The sequence below is a fragment of the Nanorana parkeri genome, unplaced genomic scaffold (genome assembly GCF_000935625.1).
Source record: "Nanorana parkeri isolate BGI_ZX_2015 unplaced genomic scaffold, ASM93562v1 scaffold170, whole genome shotgun sequence".
Lineage (NCBI taxonomy): Eukaryota > Metazoa > Chordata > Amphibia > Anura > Dicroglossidae > Nanorana > Nanorana parkeri.
The window spans coordinates 1,007,547-1,020,834 of record NW_017306438.1 but is presented as its reverse complement, the minus strand read 5'-3'; the positions used below and the strand labels follow the sequence as shown (position 1 = coordinate 1,020,834).

Here is a 13,288-nt window from a genome sequence, read left to right as displayed (position 1 = left end):
GGGGGGTGAGTGCTGCCTGCTGCTGGACCAGGATCAGGTAAGTATATACTTTATTTAAGCCCCCTAGACAAAATGATCACGTAACCCTTGCATTGTGGGGTATCCACACCATTGCCTGGATGACAGCTGGCTCTGCCTATCTAAAGCCAAAGCCGCTGTGCCCCTCCCCTCTGTCGCTCCAATGAGCGCTGGGAGAACAGAGAGAAAGGGGGTGGGAATCCCCGTGGGGAGGGGGATCTGACAGTCATGGCTCTCTATAGGTAGGAGACTGTGAGCTGAGTGAGCGCTCAGCTCTCGATCTATAGAGGCGGTGTGTGACAGCTGCAGTGTCTGTCACTGAATCTAAGTATTGGGAAGAGTATATTTTACTCTCCCAACACTTCTCCTTTAAATACTTGTATTTATCCTTTATCTCTAGGCTCCTTGGGTATAATAAAACCATCTTCCCCCTCGGCAGATCCATACTTACCACAACAGCATGGTTCAGTCCTTTGTCTCCTGGTGACAAAATTCTTCTTAGCACTGGCCACTTGTGCATGCTTACTCCCCATAGACCTGCATAGGCCCATCAACTGTATTTGTGGATGAGCCTATGGAACTGTATGGAGAGGAAGTGTGCAGGTGCAGCCCACACTACAAAGACCAGAAAGGTGAAGGGCTGAATGGAACTCAGCTGAGGTATTAGGGTAGGTATGAATCTGCTGAAGGGGAGGGTGATTTCATTTTAGCAAGAGAACCTAGAGATAAAGTGTACTTTGCATAAAAGTACACTTCTACTTTAATGCAACTAGTATAAGTACTTGAATCGGACTTAATGTGAGCCTTCTATAATCCCCTGAACAGTAGAACTAGCTGCTGGGAGAGGGAGGGCCATGTAAATTTTAGGACTGAACGGACAGAAATACAAACCATTTTCGCAGTCAGTAAATATGCATTTTACCTGTGCCTTACCTTAGGTTTACACTAGTGCTGCTGCATATTTATGCATTTTTTAGTGCATTTTTGTAGCGTGCTTATGCACATTTTGTTATGCGTTTTATGCCTTTCATGCATTTTAATGCTTCATGCATTTTTCTTTTGCCAATGACAAGCAATATCTATTGTGACATCATTAGACGTTGTCTTCCTTTGAGGAGACTTTAAGCACAAAAACGCACCAAAACACATCGCATGTATGTGTTTTTAATGCACTCCCATTGAAGTCTAAGGTGCCAAAAACACGCTGTGTAGCACCAAAAGAAACACCGGCACCTTTTCAAAAATCGCACTGCATGACTTTGCTTTGATGTGAACAGGTACTATTAGGCCCGGTTCACACCTGAGCGCAACAGGTGAAAACCCATGTTTGCCTATGGACATGGTTCTCACCTGCGCGTTTTACCGCGCGGTAAAACGCCATATGCCCAAAGAAGTACAGGAGCTTCTTTGGGGCGTATTAACGCGCGTATCTGGCTGTATCCATAAGGATACAGCCGTATACCCCCTCGGAAACTCGCGTTTGCCGCAAATCGTACCGCGCGGCAAACGCGAGTTTTCAATACGCTAAGGTGTGAACCCATTAGGAATAATGTAATTTCCATTGTCAGGCAGCGCAGTACAATGGCAGACTCAGGACAAATCGCACTAGTGTGAAAGGGGCCTTAGATAATGCCGTGCATGATTCCGCATCGCATATTGCAATATATGTGTCATGCTGTGCCATTATTTTTAATGGAACCCCCAACACACCTAGCTGCATGGTAGCCTAGTGCCATGTGATTTGGTGCGATGCAATTTAAATAAAAGGAGCACATGCTTCTTTCAGTGTGATTTAGCTGCGGTAGGCAGCCTATTCAAATTAACATGCTGCCTGCCACAGTGTACCTCAACGCACCCTGCAGCGCCTCTGCCATGACGCACCACAGAGGTGTGAGCGAGGGCTAAAGTTATATGTCTGAAGTTCATTGTTAAAAAGTTCAAGTGTATCCAAAATTATTTTACACTTGTGTATATATAAGAATATAGGACTTAAAGTGAGTGTCCAGCCTTGAAATGAAATAATGGATCATGTTTTATGCAGTGATTCCCTTTAACCAAGTCATTCCCTAATTAGACCTAAACAGCTCTATTACAAATTACACTAATTAGTCACAACACCGCCAGGCAGTTTTCCCAGTAAGCCCAGTGATGTCTGTAGAGACTTAAGAAAAATGACTAAGCATATGAAAATAGCCCTTCTAATGAAAACAGATTGCTGTATTTCTAGACACATGCAGTTTTAAAAGCTTAATAAATATACAGTGAGCACATTAACTTATGTCATGCAACAGCAAAGCTTTACTTTCATTTAAAAATATCTAAATGAAATCGGTGTTATAATCCGAAAATATCCATGCATGTGCAAATGTCTTGGGAAAATGATTCCTTCTTTTCCAGTGTCGGTGTAAATCTGATTGGCAAAGCAGACTAAGATACTGTACATAAGCACACTTTTGCTTAAAGCGGAACTCAAGGTTTAAGAAAAAAAATATAAAATGATTGTCCTTTAATGTTTAACAATAAATTCAGCTTTTGTTGCATTATTCCCCTACTCTCTGGTGCTGCTCCTCTGCAGGCTGCTGGTTCTCTTCCTTGTTGAATGACGTCCAGTGTCATTCAACCCACTTGCTGTGAGCCGATGCTGTGGGGGTATATCACCCCATCAGCCTGGGCTAACAGTACTGTAGTAGAATACTGCAATGAGCCCCGCTGACATAACATCAGCGACTCTCTCTGCAGTATTGAAGATCGCCCATTGCTAACACTGGAGCTGAGAAGGAGGATCTAGGGATGTCATGTGACCGGCTCGCTTTAAGGAAAGTATAAGGGAATTTTTTTTTTAATGAACGTGGTATGGGGTGGGGAGAGTTTTAAAGAGTTGTATGTGCTATAAAGTATATCTAAATCCAATCTATCAAGCACACAAAGATTAGCTCTAACTCCATGCCACCTCTGCTTGTGTGGTATCAGTCTGAACAGCAAGGCTCTTGCTCGCTCTTCATGCAATTCAAGTAGATACAGACGCTGGAGTCTGTCTGTGATCCTTAATCATGCTTGCATTACTGATATATGATTATTGATAGGCAGGAGATCCAGTGTATCCTGAAAGCCAAAAAGATGCTAAATGCAACAACAACATTTTAATATATTGCACCTTACTAGTCCTAAGACTTCCCAGAAATGCAGTGTACCTATAAATGATAGTGACATTTCAACAATGTTGTCTTCCTTCTAAACTATCTTCTGCAAACTTGCCCCTCATTGTAGATTTTTAAGCTCTCACCAGCAGGATCCTTCTAATCCTTTTGTATTGTAATTGTACTGTCTCCGCACATGTTGTAAAGTGCTGCGCAAACTGTTGACTCTATATAAATCCTGGATAATATTAATTACTACAATTCCCTACAACACCATGTAATAGAGATGCAGAGAGGAGGACTTTTTTGTAGTCCACATCAGGAGAGCAGCTTAAAGTTACAATGTTGCCCCTCCGTCATAATAGTAGAGTGACGGAGAACTGTCACCAGTGTAACTATGTGTAGTTACACATAACTATGTGATAGATAGTTACACATTTAGTAACTATCGGGATCACCAGGTTAAAATAAAAAATGTGTGAAATAAAGTAAACTAATGCAGCCACCACATCTGAGAACTGGTAAGCTGCAATATATTACATTTTCATTCTTTGGTATTGATACAATTTAAGAGTGACTGAGAGAGCCAAATAGTGAGTAATCGTGCCTTGCAGCTCTTAATGCTGGACTTACCTTCCACCAGGGATGTGCTCTGCTCTTTTCTGTTCATGTACAGGGGTTTCTTTCAGACACTCTGGTTTTCTCCCATAACCCAAAAACAAACTGAAATGTAACTGACTGCCTCCCTAAGTTTACCTTAGAGTATGTATGAATATGGTGGGACATTAGAATGTCAGCTTCTTGAGGGGCAGAGACTGGTAGGAATGGTTCTATGGACTATGTAAAGTGCTGTGTAATGTATTGGCTCTCTATACTGTAAATATGGTAAATGATCTAAAGCTGTAAATCACAGGAACATACTGCTTAAAAGGAACATTGCTATGTACAATCACATAATAATTGGCAATAATATTTTTCTGTATATTAAAGGAGTTTGGATCAAACAACGCAGTAAGAAAATGCACAGTTATTTTGGGAATGTCTTAATATTTGGGCAATCCTATTTCCTGTAGAACATTCCTGATGTGGATCCCCAGTGTGAGATTTCCTTTAATTGTATTGCTATAGCAGCAATAATCATTTTTGCGCAGTCTGTCAGCACGCCTGGGATGTATTATACACAGATTTTTGTTTTCTGTATTTCTCTGCATTTCTCAGATTACTTTGTGTAGCTCCTGTCTGCAAGAGATAAAAATTAGACTACTTCTGCTCTGTCGTCCAGAGAGCTTTGTGACCACACAGTTCCGTATTTCCTGTATAAAATATAGAACTGGTTTTTGCATAAAAAAGGAACTTTTTTAAGAGGAAGCACCAACAGTTATCAGTACACTACATATACGGGAAAAGAAAATAAAAAACTTAAAGGAGAACTACGGGGTAAGTGTTTTTCCCCATAGTTCTCCTAAGGTTAACGGGAGGACACAAGCTAGACTTAAAGCGGGGCTGAACCAATCCCAGGATCCAGGTAGCCAAAGCTCCCTAAAAATTACATTTGATGCCCAACTATTAAAGTATAATCTAGTTGTCAGTTGAGTTGGCTTCTGGATTGGGCAGACTGGCTCCAGAATTCCATATTATTTTGTCTACCCCTGTATTGTAAAGTAGCCACAGCTCCAAGCTGGCTCCCATGATAGGCTATAATTTCAACACCAATTAGTAAACAAAACATGACATTATAGTCCATCACGGGAGTGAGCTTGGAGTGGTGGCTACTTTACAACACACTCAGGGGCCAGTGTCAGTATGAATTTAGAGATGATTGGAGGATCTACACCTGAGTGATACACAAATAGGATACATTTTTGTTAATAGTAAGTATATTTGAATACCTTTTAAGATTTAACTCCTGCGTTTAGTGTCACTTTAAGTAAATGGTATATCTAGTGGTATTTCACCATTGGAAATCTGTGTTTTTTTTAGCAACATAGCAACAGATGTAGGCACCATAATTGTCATTTGAGGGTTAATGGCAGTCATACTGAGCTTCTCTGCCACTCAGAAGCTATTGCTATTATATGCAAAGATATTCTGTCATGCTGGAAAAACTCTATGTAATTATTGATTGCCTAATTTTATTAACCGAAAGGAGAACAGACCTTTCACAACATATGGCAAACATTTTTTCAAGTTGACAATAAAGACTGAATGTGCCCTAATTTTGCCCAATTCAAGTGAAAATGGATGATCAATTCACTGCTCATTCTTTGTGAAAAATGGGCAAAGTCAATAGTAAATCTGTTACCTCTTTGAGCTTTGCAGGTCTTGAAGATGCATCTTATCCAGTCGTAGGCAGATAGCCAATATGGATTTTGATTTTTTTTCCTGAACTGTCGATGTTTTGAAGAATGTACCAAAATGTTAGCTGCTAAAGCCTGTTTTCTTTTAGTACTGTTATTCTTCTGAAACCAAAAGAAGCCAAGCAACTTAATGTTCCCTTGTCATGATATCGTTAATCTAATTGCCATTTCATTTTGCAGGGCTGCTTAATATTAAGTGATGAGTTAAACCACACGTCTTTGGTTCTTGGAGCCAGACTGTCAGGAGCTACCATCCGAATTTTCAAGCATAACAGTAAGTATTTTCTTACCTTACTGTTCACTCCTGGGGACCAGAAGAACCAGTCAGGTGCTTGCATTGATTTTCAGCCTCGGGAAATGTCTGCTGGAATTTGAAAGCTATGCCCAAAGGTGGACTTTTGCAATTTATGTGCTCCATTTCACAGAATGCATATTTTTTTAAAATATTAGCTGTATTTTGTTACTTTTATGGCAATTGCAATTACAACAAGTGGAGAAACTAGTAGTCAGTAGGGGTGTCCACTAATACTGGGTAGTAACTCCGTAAACTTGCTTAGTCCCAAAACAAGTGGCTATGGCTAGAAAACAGAAAGGTGCAATATGCACACTGGCTACCTGCAACTTAACAATATATCTGTTATCCTTGTATTTTGGTCATGGGTGTTTAAAAATGGTGCTGGTACAAAGAGTAAGATTCTCAACCAAGGGTATGTGTAATCCAGGACTAGACAAATCCATGAGCCAGGTAGCCAATTTGCCTTAAAAACTACAGCTCCAACTTTTGAGGTTTTCTCTAGTTGATGTCAATGGAGCTGGTCCCTAAAAAAAAATTCTTCTGGCTCCTAGATTGGACATACTGGCTGAATTCCATAGTAATTTGTCCACCCCTGGTGTAACCCAAGTAGTACTTTAACCAGGCTTTGGGTTACTTCCACATGGTAAACCCAGTTACAACTGTCACATTGCACTCCTCACCTGTCTAGGCAATATCCTAGGGAATATCCCCACAACCAACAACACATGGTGCACAGCAGCACTCCCTCCAAGGTGCAAAAAGACTAGATCCAAAAAGCTCAATCCAATCTCAATCTCAATCCATCCAAACTCAATCCAAATCCACGTGCATACTTTACTAGTCACATATTAAGGTAAAAACTGGCATCCATGTTGCATTTTGATCAATCCAGGCCTTAATCATAGCACATATAAATAAGGTCAGGATTGGTTGAAAAACATCAGCCTGGATGTCAGTTTATACCCTGATATGTGACCAATGAACTATTCAAGTGGATTTGGATTGAATGCTGCATTTTTGGATCAGCTGTTTAACACACGCTTACATAAGTCCTTTGAGTCCTGAAAACTGTTGGAGTTTGCTTGTAAAATATTTAATAATAATTCAAAACCAAAAAGGTTATATATTGCAACTTACCAGCCCTATATGTGGTGGATGCATTCGTTTTCTGTCTTTAGGCTTGTTCCTTTATTTTAACTTGGTGATCTGGCTAGACACACTTCCTGTCAACTCTCCCATTTCAAATTCTTGGGCATATCTGCCATGGTCTTGTAGTGCCCAGTCCTCTGAAACTTTGGTTCTCAACTAATGGGTCGTGACCCAAAAGTGGGTCGCGACCCCGTGTTCAGTGGGTCGCTGCATGCCTTCCACTTTTCTAGCTAAGAGGCTTCTCAGCCTCCCCCTAGCGCAGCACTGTCAGTTTTCGCGCCAAGCAGCCATTCATATGATACTCGGCGCCGAGTGTCAGCTTAAGGTGGTGTGGGCTGGAGCTATGGCCGCAAGGGAGCTCCATCTATACATGCATTGCTTACAGCTCCCTTGCATGTCCTGTAGAGGTGCCTGGACCGGAGTGACGTCACAAGCAATGCACACATGGATGGAGCTCCATCACAGCACACGGAACGCGCAGTACCGCAATGCCATTTATTCCATTGCAGTGCGACTTGGGTGGCGTCTTAATGGCCAAGGACAAATGTGGGTCCTGAGGTTACACAGGTTGAGAACCACTGCTCTAAAACATCCCAGACCTGGCCTTAAGTGGCTTTGAACATTCTCTGATGCCTTTTAAGAACCTTTTAATCATGAGTGACTTTAGTGTCAAAGTTTGCTAAGCCATTGGTTTTTCTCAGATCCTTAGTATTTACCATATTTAGTGGAATGTAGAAAAGGTGGAAGAAAAAAAAAACCTTTACGTAAGAGCACTTTGCAATGAAGTCAGCATAAATGTCAAATTTGAAGAATTTTTGCTCAGAAGTAGATATTAACCCGCAGCAACAAAAGATTGCATTAAGCGTTCATCTGATAAATATTAACATCTGCTAAATTCTTCTTAGCATGTAATTTTGTTATAGTGGAGAAGCTCCATAAACAGAAAGGTTTATATAGATTATTTCAAACAGTGAGTTAGGTCATCGGCCTAATAAGTGAGCTATTAAAATGGAGGAATTGATTGGCATTGCTCACAATTCAGGAGAATGTTTACAGGCAGTCCCCGGGTTACAAACCAGATAGGGACTGTAGGTTTGTTCTTAAGTTGAATTTGTATGCAAGTTGGAACAGGTACATTTTTTTTAAGTGTAACTCCAGACCAAATTAATTTTTTACAGTTTTGGATAGCATAGGGAAGGGTTACGTTTGTTTTGCTGTCTATGCCCCTGTTCAGTAGATTTTACTTCACTGTCTGTGCCTATGACCATTGGATTTTGCAAATGTTGGGTTGTCGTGGAAACAAGGATTGGTGATAAAGCTTCAGTGGAGACACCTTTTTCCCATGATGACTCTTACAGCAGTGAATTTCCCTTCCTAGAGGTAGATTTCCTCTCACTTCGTTTTTCAAGGACAGGAAGTGCGATTTAAATCTTTCGAATGAGGATACAGACAGCAGTAGACACCTCACAGTGGCTCTAACCCCACAGCAAACTAACCAAAACTACAAAAGAGTTCTACTTTAAATGCAACTTGGACAGATGTTTTTCTTAACATATTATTTGTAAATGCTTAAAGGAGAACTATGAGGTGAGTGATTTTCACTCATCCTCATAGTTCTAGCCGACCTGTGACAATGAAACTGTCACAGATCGGCTCAGTAGATCGGGAAGTGAGCGAACACATACCGGTTCTCGCTCACGCCTCGATCCTGTCACTGCAGAGAGCCGTGACAGGGGAGGGACTGGATTCCCCCCTCCCTGCCCCGATCCCCCAGCGCTGACTGGCGGAACAGACGGGGGAGGGGGCGGGTACAGCTGGCTCTGCCTCTAGATAGGCAGAGCCAGCTGTCACTCACGCAGCTGGGCGGATCCAGACATAATTGTCGGGATCCGTTTCAGCTGCGGCGTCTCAGTATACCGCGAGCTCTAGGAGAACTATGGGGAAAAGCCCTAACCCCATAGTTCCCCTTTAAACATTTCCAAATACTGTACAGTACAATCTTGGTAGAGGATGATGGACTTGTTGGAGGGGATGGGACTAGTAGTAGAGAGTCAGGGTCTGATTCTGCTTCTGGAGTCAGTTTCTTGAAGTAGGCATCAAGGGAGGTTTGCGCAGAGCTTTTCTTTTTCTTATCATAAATAGTGCTGTAGCATCTCAGGTCTTGGGTAACAGTATGGTAAACGTTTGTGAACCTCTCTGTATCAGGATCTTGCTCCTTTGCCGTTCCTGCTTCAATGAGACCAAAAGCATCAGCTAACTCTTTTGTAGAAAACGTTTTCAGTTTTGGCGTTTCTTGGTCCTGGTTTTCTTCCCCAAATTCTATCATCTGCTGCTCTAGTGCCATAAGATCTTCATTGGTTAGTTCTTTGCCATGAGAGTCGAGTAACTCTATGATATCATTTTAACTGATGTCCAACTGCAGTTGATTACCAATAGCAACCTCAGCTTGCCTGGTTTCAGTCATCATCTGTAAACCCCAGAAATTCTTATATGAATTGTGGGCACAATTTGTTCTAAACTCCCCTTATATTTTGTCTTTCACGTCATCCCAAGCATCAGCAATATTTTTGATGGCATCATAACTGTTATATTTTTTCCAGAAATCCCTTAAGGTCATCTCATCCTTTTTCAGTAGCCCTGACAGCTTGTGAGAATGTCCTCTGTAAATAATAGGCCTTAAAGGAGGCTATGACTCCCTGATCCATTGGCTGAAGTAGTGATGTGGTGTGGTGGGGGGGTAGAAATACCACCTTTACAAGTGTTTGGATGTCCAGGGGCATTGTCAAGGAGAAGGAGAATTTTAAAAGGAATGTTTTTTTGCCCAAGCAATAACGTTCAACAGCAGGAACAAAATGGTTCAAAAACCATACTTGAAAGACCGCAACTGTAACCCAAGCAATTGAGTTTACTCTCCAAATAACAGGAAGAAATGCCTTAGTGACATTACGTAGTGCCCTTGGATTCAAGGAGCGTTGCACTAGCATAGGCTTGAGCTTTAAATCCCCAGACGCATTACCCCCAAGTAATAAAATCAGCCTGCCCTTTGATGCCTTATGTCCTGGTGCTCTCTTTTCCTCTTTGGAAATGTAGATCCTCTCCGGCATTTTTTCCCAAAACAAGCCAGTTTCGCCCACATTAAAGATTTGGTCTGGCAAATAACCTCCATCGTCAATATCTTCCAATATCTTGGGAAAATCACTTGCAGCACTTACATTGGCACTCCCTGCTTCACCTTGAACTTTAGTATCATGCAAATTTGCTCTTTTTTTAAGCGTTTGAACCAACCCCTACTTGCAATAAATTCTTCATTGTAATCGCCTTCACTTGCTGTTTGAGCAGCTTTTAAATCATTGAAGACGCTTCAAGCCTTTTTTTGCACTAAAGACAACGAAAAAGAAAAAAGCACAGCGCTCTCTTAGGGATGTGGGGTGTGTGTGGGTGCAGTCAATTTGGATTGCTGCTCTAGGAACAGGGGGAGCAACCTGTGGACATGGAAATGGAGCAATAAGAGTGCAAATCCTGAAGGTGTGAATGGTGTGGGGACCATGGTGAATGGTGTGGTCACTCTCACTTTTCTTTTCGAGCTTGAGAAAGAGGATCCCCTCGAAACGCGTTGGTCCCTCATCACTGCCCCGTGCACGTCCTTCTCCAGCCCTCTGCCACCTTCACTTCACCACTTCCCAAAACACCGCGGCTAAGATCAGAGGCAGCCGCTCCCCCGGCACACACAACCCTCCGTTCACATCTGGTCTTCACTTCATTCTTCTATCCCTGGGTTCATTAACACACCTGATGACTTCCATTCCAGCCGTCATGGCCAAACCCTAGGACCTGCCCTGCCTTGCCACCAAGCCCTCATCTGGAGATCATCATATACTGAACACCTCCTTACAATACTTGTATCGCCAGAATCTCATTGTGGCCCCCCTTGCCCGGATCTTTGACACCTAAAGTAAGTCCCCACTTTTAATCTGTTATTTACATTTAATTTTTACCTTTTATTTCTATTTTTACCAATTGTACCCCGCAGACACAAGGTGTCCCCACACCATTCACACCTTCAGGATTTGCGCTCTTATTGCTCCATTTCTTGCACTAAAGAAAGACTGCTCAGCATATTATGCTGATTTTGGTCTTCTATCCAAATTGTTATCTAAATTATTGTAGCATTCATTGGGGTATGTCCTTTTTAACATGCTCCATTATTCTACTTTTATCTTTTAAAATTGCGATTGTTGACCGACTGTAACCAAATGCTGTGCCAATGGATGATGGAGTTTCACTCCTCTCCGATCTTTTTATTATTTCTACTTTATCTTCCATGTTGATGGTTTTTCTTTTCTTTGCTGTATCACCAGCACTTGTATCAGATTTGTGTTACAGGGTGAAGACAAAGGCATTGTTACAGGGTGAAGACAAAGGCATTGTTACAGGGTGAAGACAAAGGCATTGTTACAGGGTGAAGACAAAAAAAAGTGTTCAGTACACTGTACATACAGGGTTACGACAGTCAGAGCCAACTTCCTGTTTAGTACCAGACACGGAAGAAGTGGCGGGGCACTCACTAACAAATTCCTGATTTGTACCATAATATTGATCAAAAATTATAGATGAATGAAAAAATTGGGGGTGGGGCCTGCACATGCTCTCTGGACCAATCTCCTGTATATCACATCCACATCTTACAAATTTCATCCTACAACCAGCTCTTAAGATGGGCACGAAGACTCACAAACCGGACAGTGCTAAAGCACGGGTTGCTAGCAATATTAAATGCTACCCGGTGACAGATCCAAGCCAGACAATGCAGCTGAGCATCAAGTGGAGAAAGTCTTGAGATGGCATGATATCCATGCAAAGAAACCATCAATCAATTCACAACATAGGCCTCACTTTTTCCTTCAGAAAAGTCAGTCAGCTCTGATCGAGACTCCTATAGCCAAAATGCTTCTGACTAAAGTGGAAATTGTGGCCATGTTGCAATGTATAGAACAGACGGTACACTCGGAAATCTCCTCCCTTAAATAACTTTCCCATGTGTTGTAATAAGTAGAGGAAGTGGAAGATCACTTAGATGACTATTCCAAAGCTATTACTGACCTGCAAGCTGCCATATTAATTTACACATCCAAGACATACTGTATGCCTCATTCCATAATTGTGAGATTGTCACTTGACTTGTAAGACAACAACCAGCTTTGTCATCTGCTATTTATTGCCATTGGGTAGCATACCTAATGTGTAGCTAAACCAATTTGTGTTTCGTTTTGCATTGAGAAAGCAAGGGTTAAAACCTCTGCCAGCTCTTTAAAGCGGTTTGCATCCCCACTAGCGACATTCATGCTCTCTATGTGTCCTGATGACCATTTTCCTTGCACTAAACGTGATGAAAACAATACCAAATTTCAAGAGTGGAGGGGTAATCATCCAATGGGGACAAAGGTATTGCTGGCAGCTGGTTAATAGTTAATTTCCCTACTTTTTACTTCCTGTTGTGTCGACAGGACAGGACATGAAGGGAAATGTTCCTAATAGAATGCAGATGGCAGCAAAACTGATGAGTTGTAACCATTCATTATTCATCCACAACTTAAAAGTTTTGACTTTAGATATACTTTAAGTACAAGGCTAAGCATGGTCACCTTTACAGCCTAGTACACAAATTCTTCTGCAGCAGGCGATATCCCAAGAAAATTAAACAAAAAACATTTCTAGGAATAAAAATAAAACAAAGAAATTAATTTCTTGAATTTAATTCAGGTCAAGACGGTTCTTGATTGTTCTGTTCTTTCTATGGAACACCAAAGAATGCTTTTGTTGTGGTTTTTTGATAGAACATTACTTTGGACCATTCCTCAAAAGGGTTCCGTTTTCTTTAAATAAACATACAATTCCAGTTGGTCTATTAAATCTGCAAGTTACTGTTGTGCTTAGGCTGTCTTTCAGACGTAAACTCTGGGTGACACTTGACATTTGACTGTTCCTCCAAATTTCAGGATATGCCATTTACAAGATGCGGCGAGATAAATTCTCGCCTCTTCTGTTTCTTTTTCTTTCTTCACAACTTTGAAATTCTACTTATGTTTTGTAAGACAATATTTGGGGAATTTTTAAAAATAGCCATTATTAAACAGTGCCCTTCTTTGAAAATGATCACATGTGGGTTTAAGAATTTTCAAGTGCTAGTTAAAGCAAACTCTTAGAATTTTACCACTAAGTTGTAAATAAATTGAAGAATAAGTTCACCTTTTGCAAAAATTAAAGAAATGCATAATTAATAATATATTTTTTTTAAATGCATTTCTTTAATATTTGCATTCAAGCCTGGAAAG

The 13,288-nt window shown here is 41.1% G+C and overlaps 1 protein-coding gene across 1 annotated transcript in view; it reads left to right on the top strand.

Moving 5' to 3' along the window:
- Window positions 1–13,288, top strand: part of LOC108785611 (serine palmitoyltransferase 3-like) — a 113,505-nt gene that overhangs the window by 46,275 nt on the left and 53,942 nt on the right. Inside the window, exon 6 of the mRNA XM_018554723.1 lies at window positions 5,693–5,786. Within this exon, the coding sequence (XP_018410225.1) occupies window positions 5,693–5,786 (94 nt within the window). The remainder of the gene's footprint in view (window positions 1–5,692; window positions 5,787–13,288) is intronic.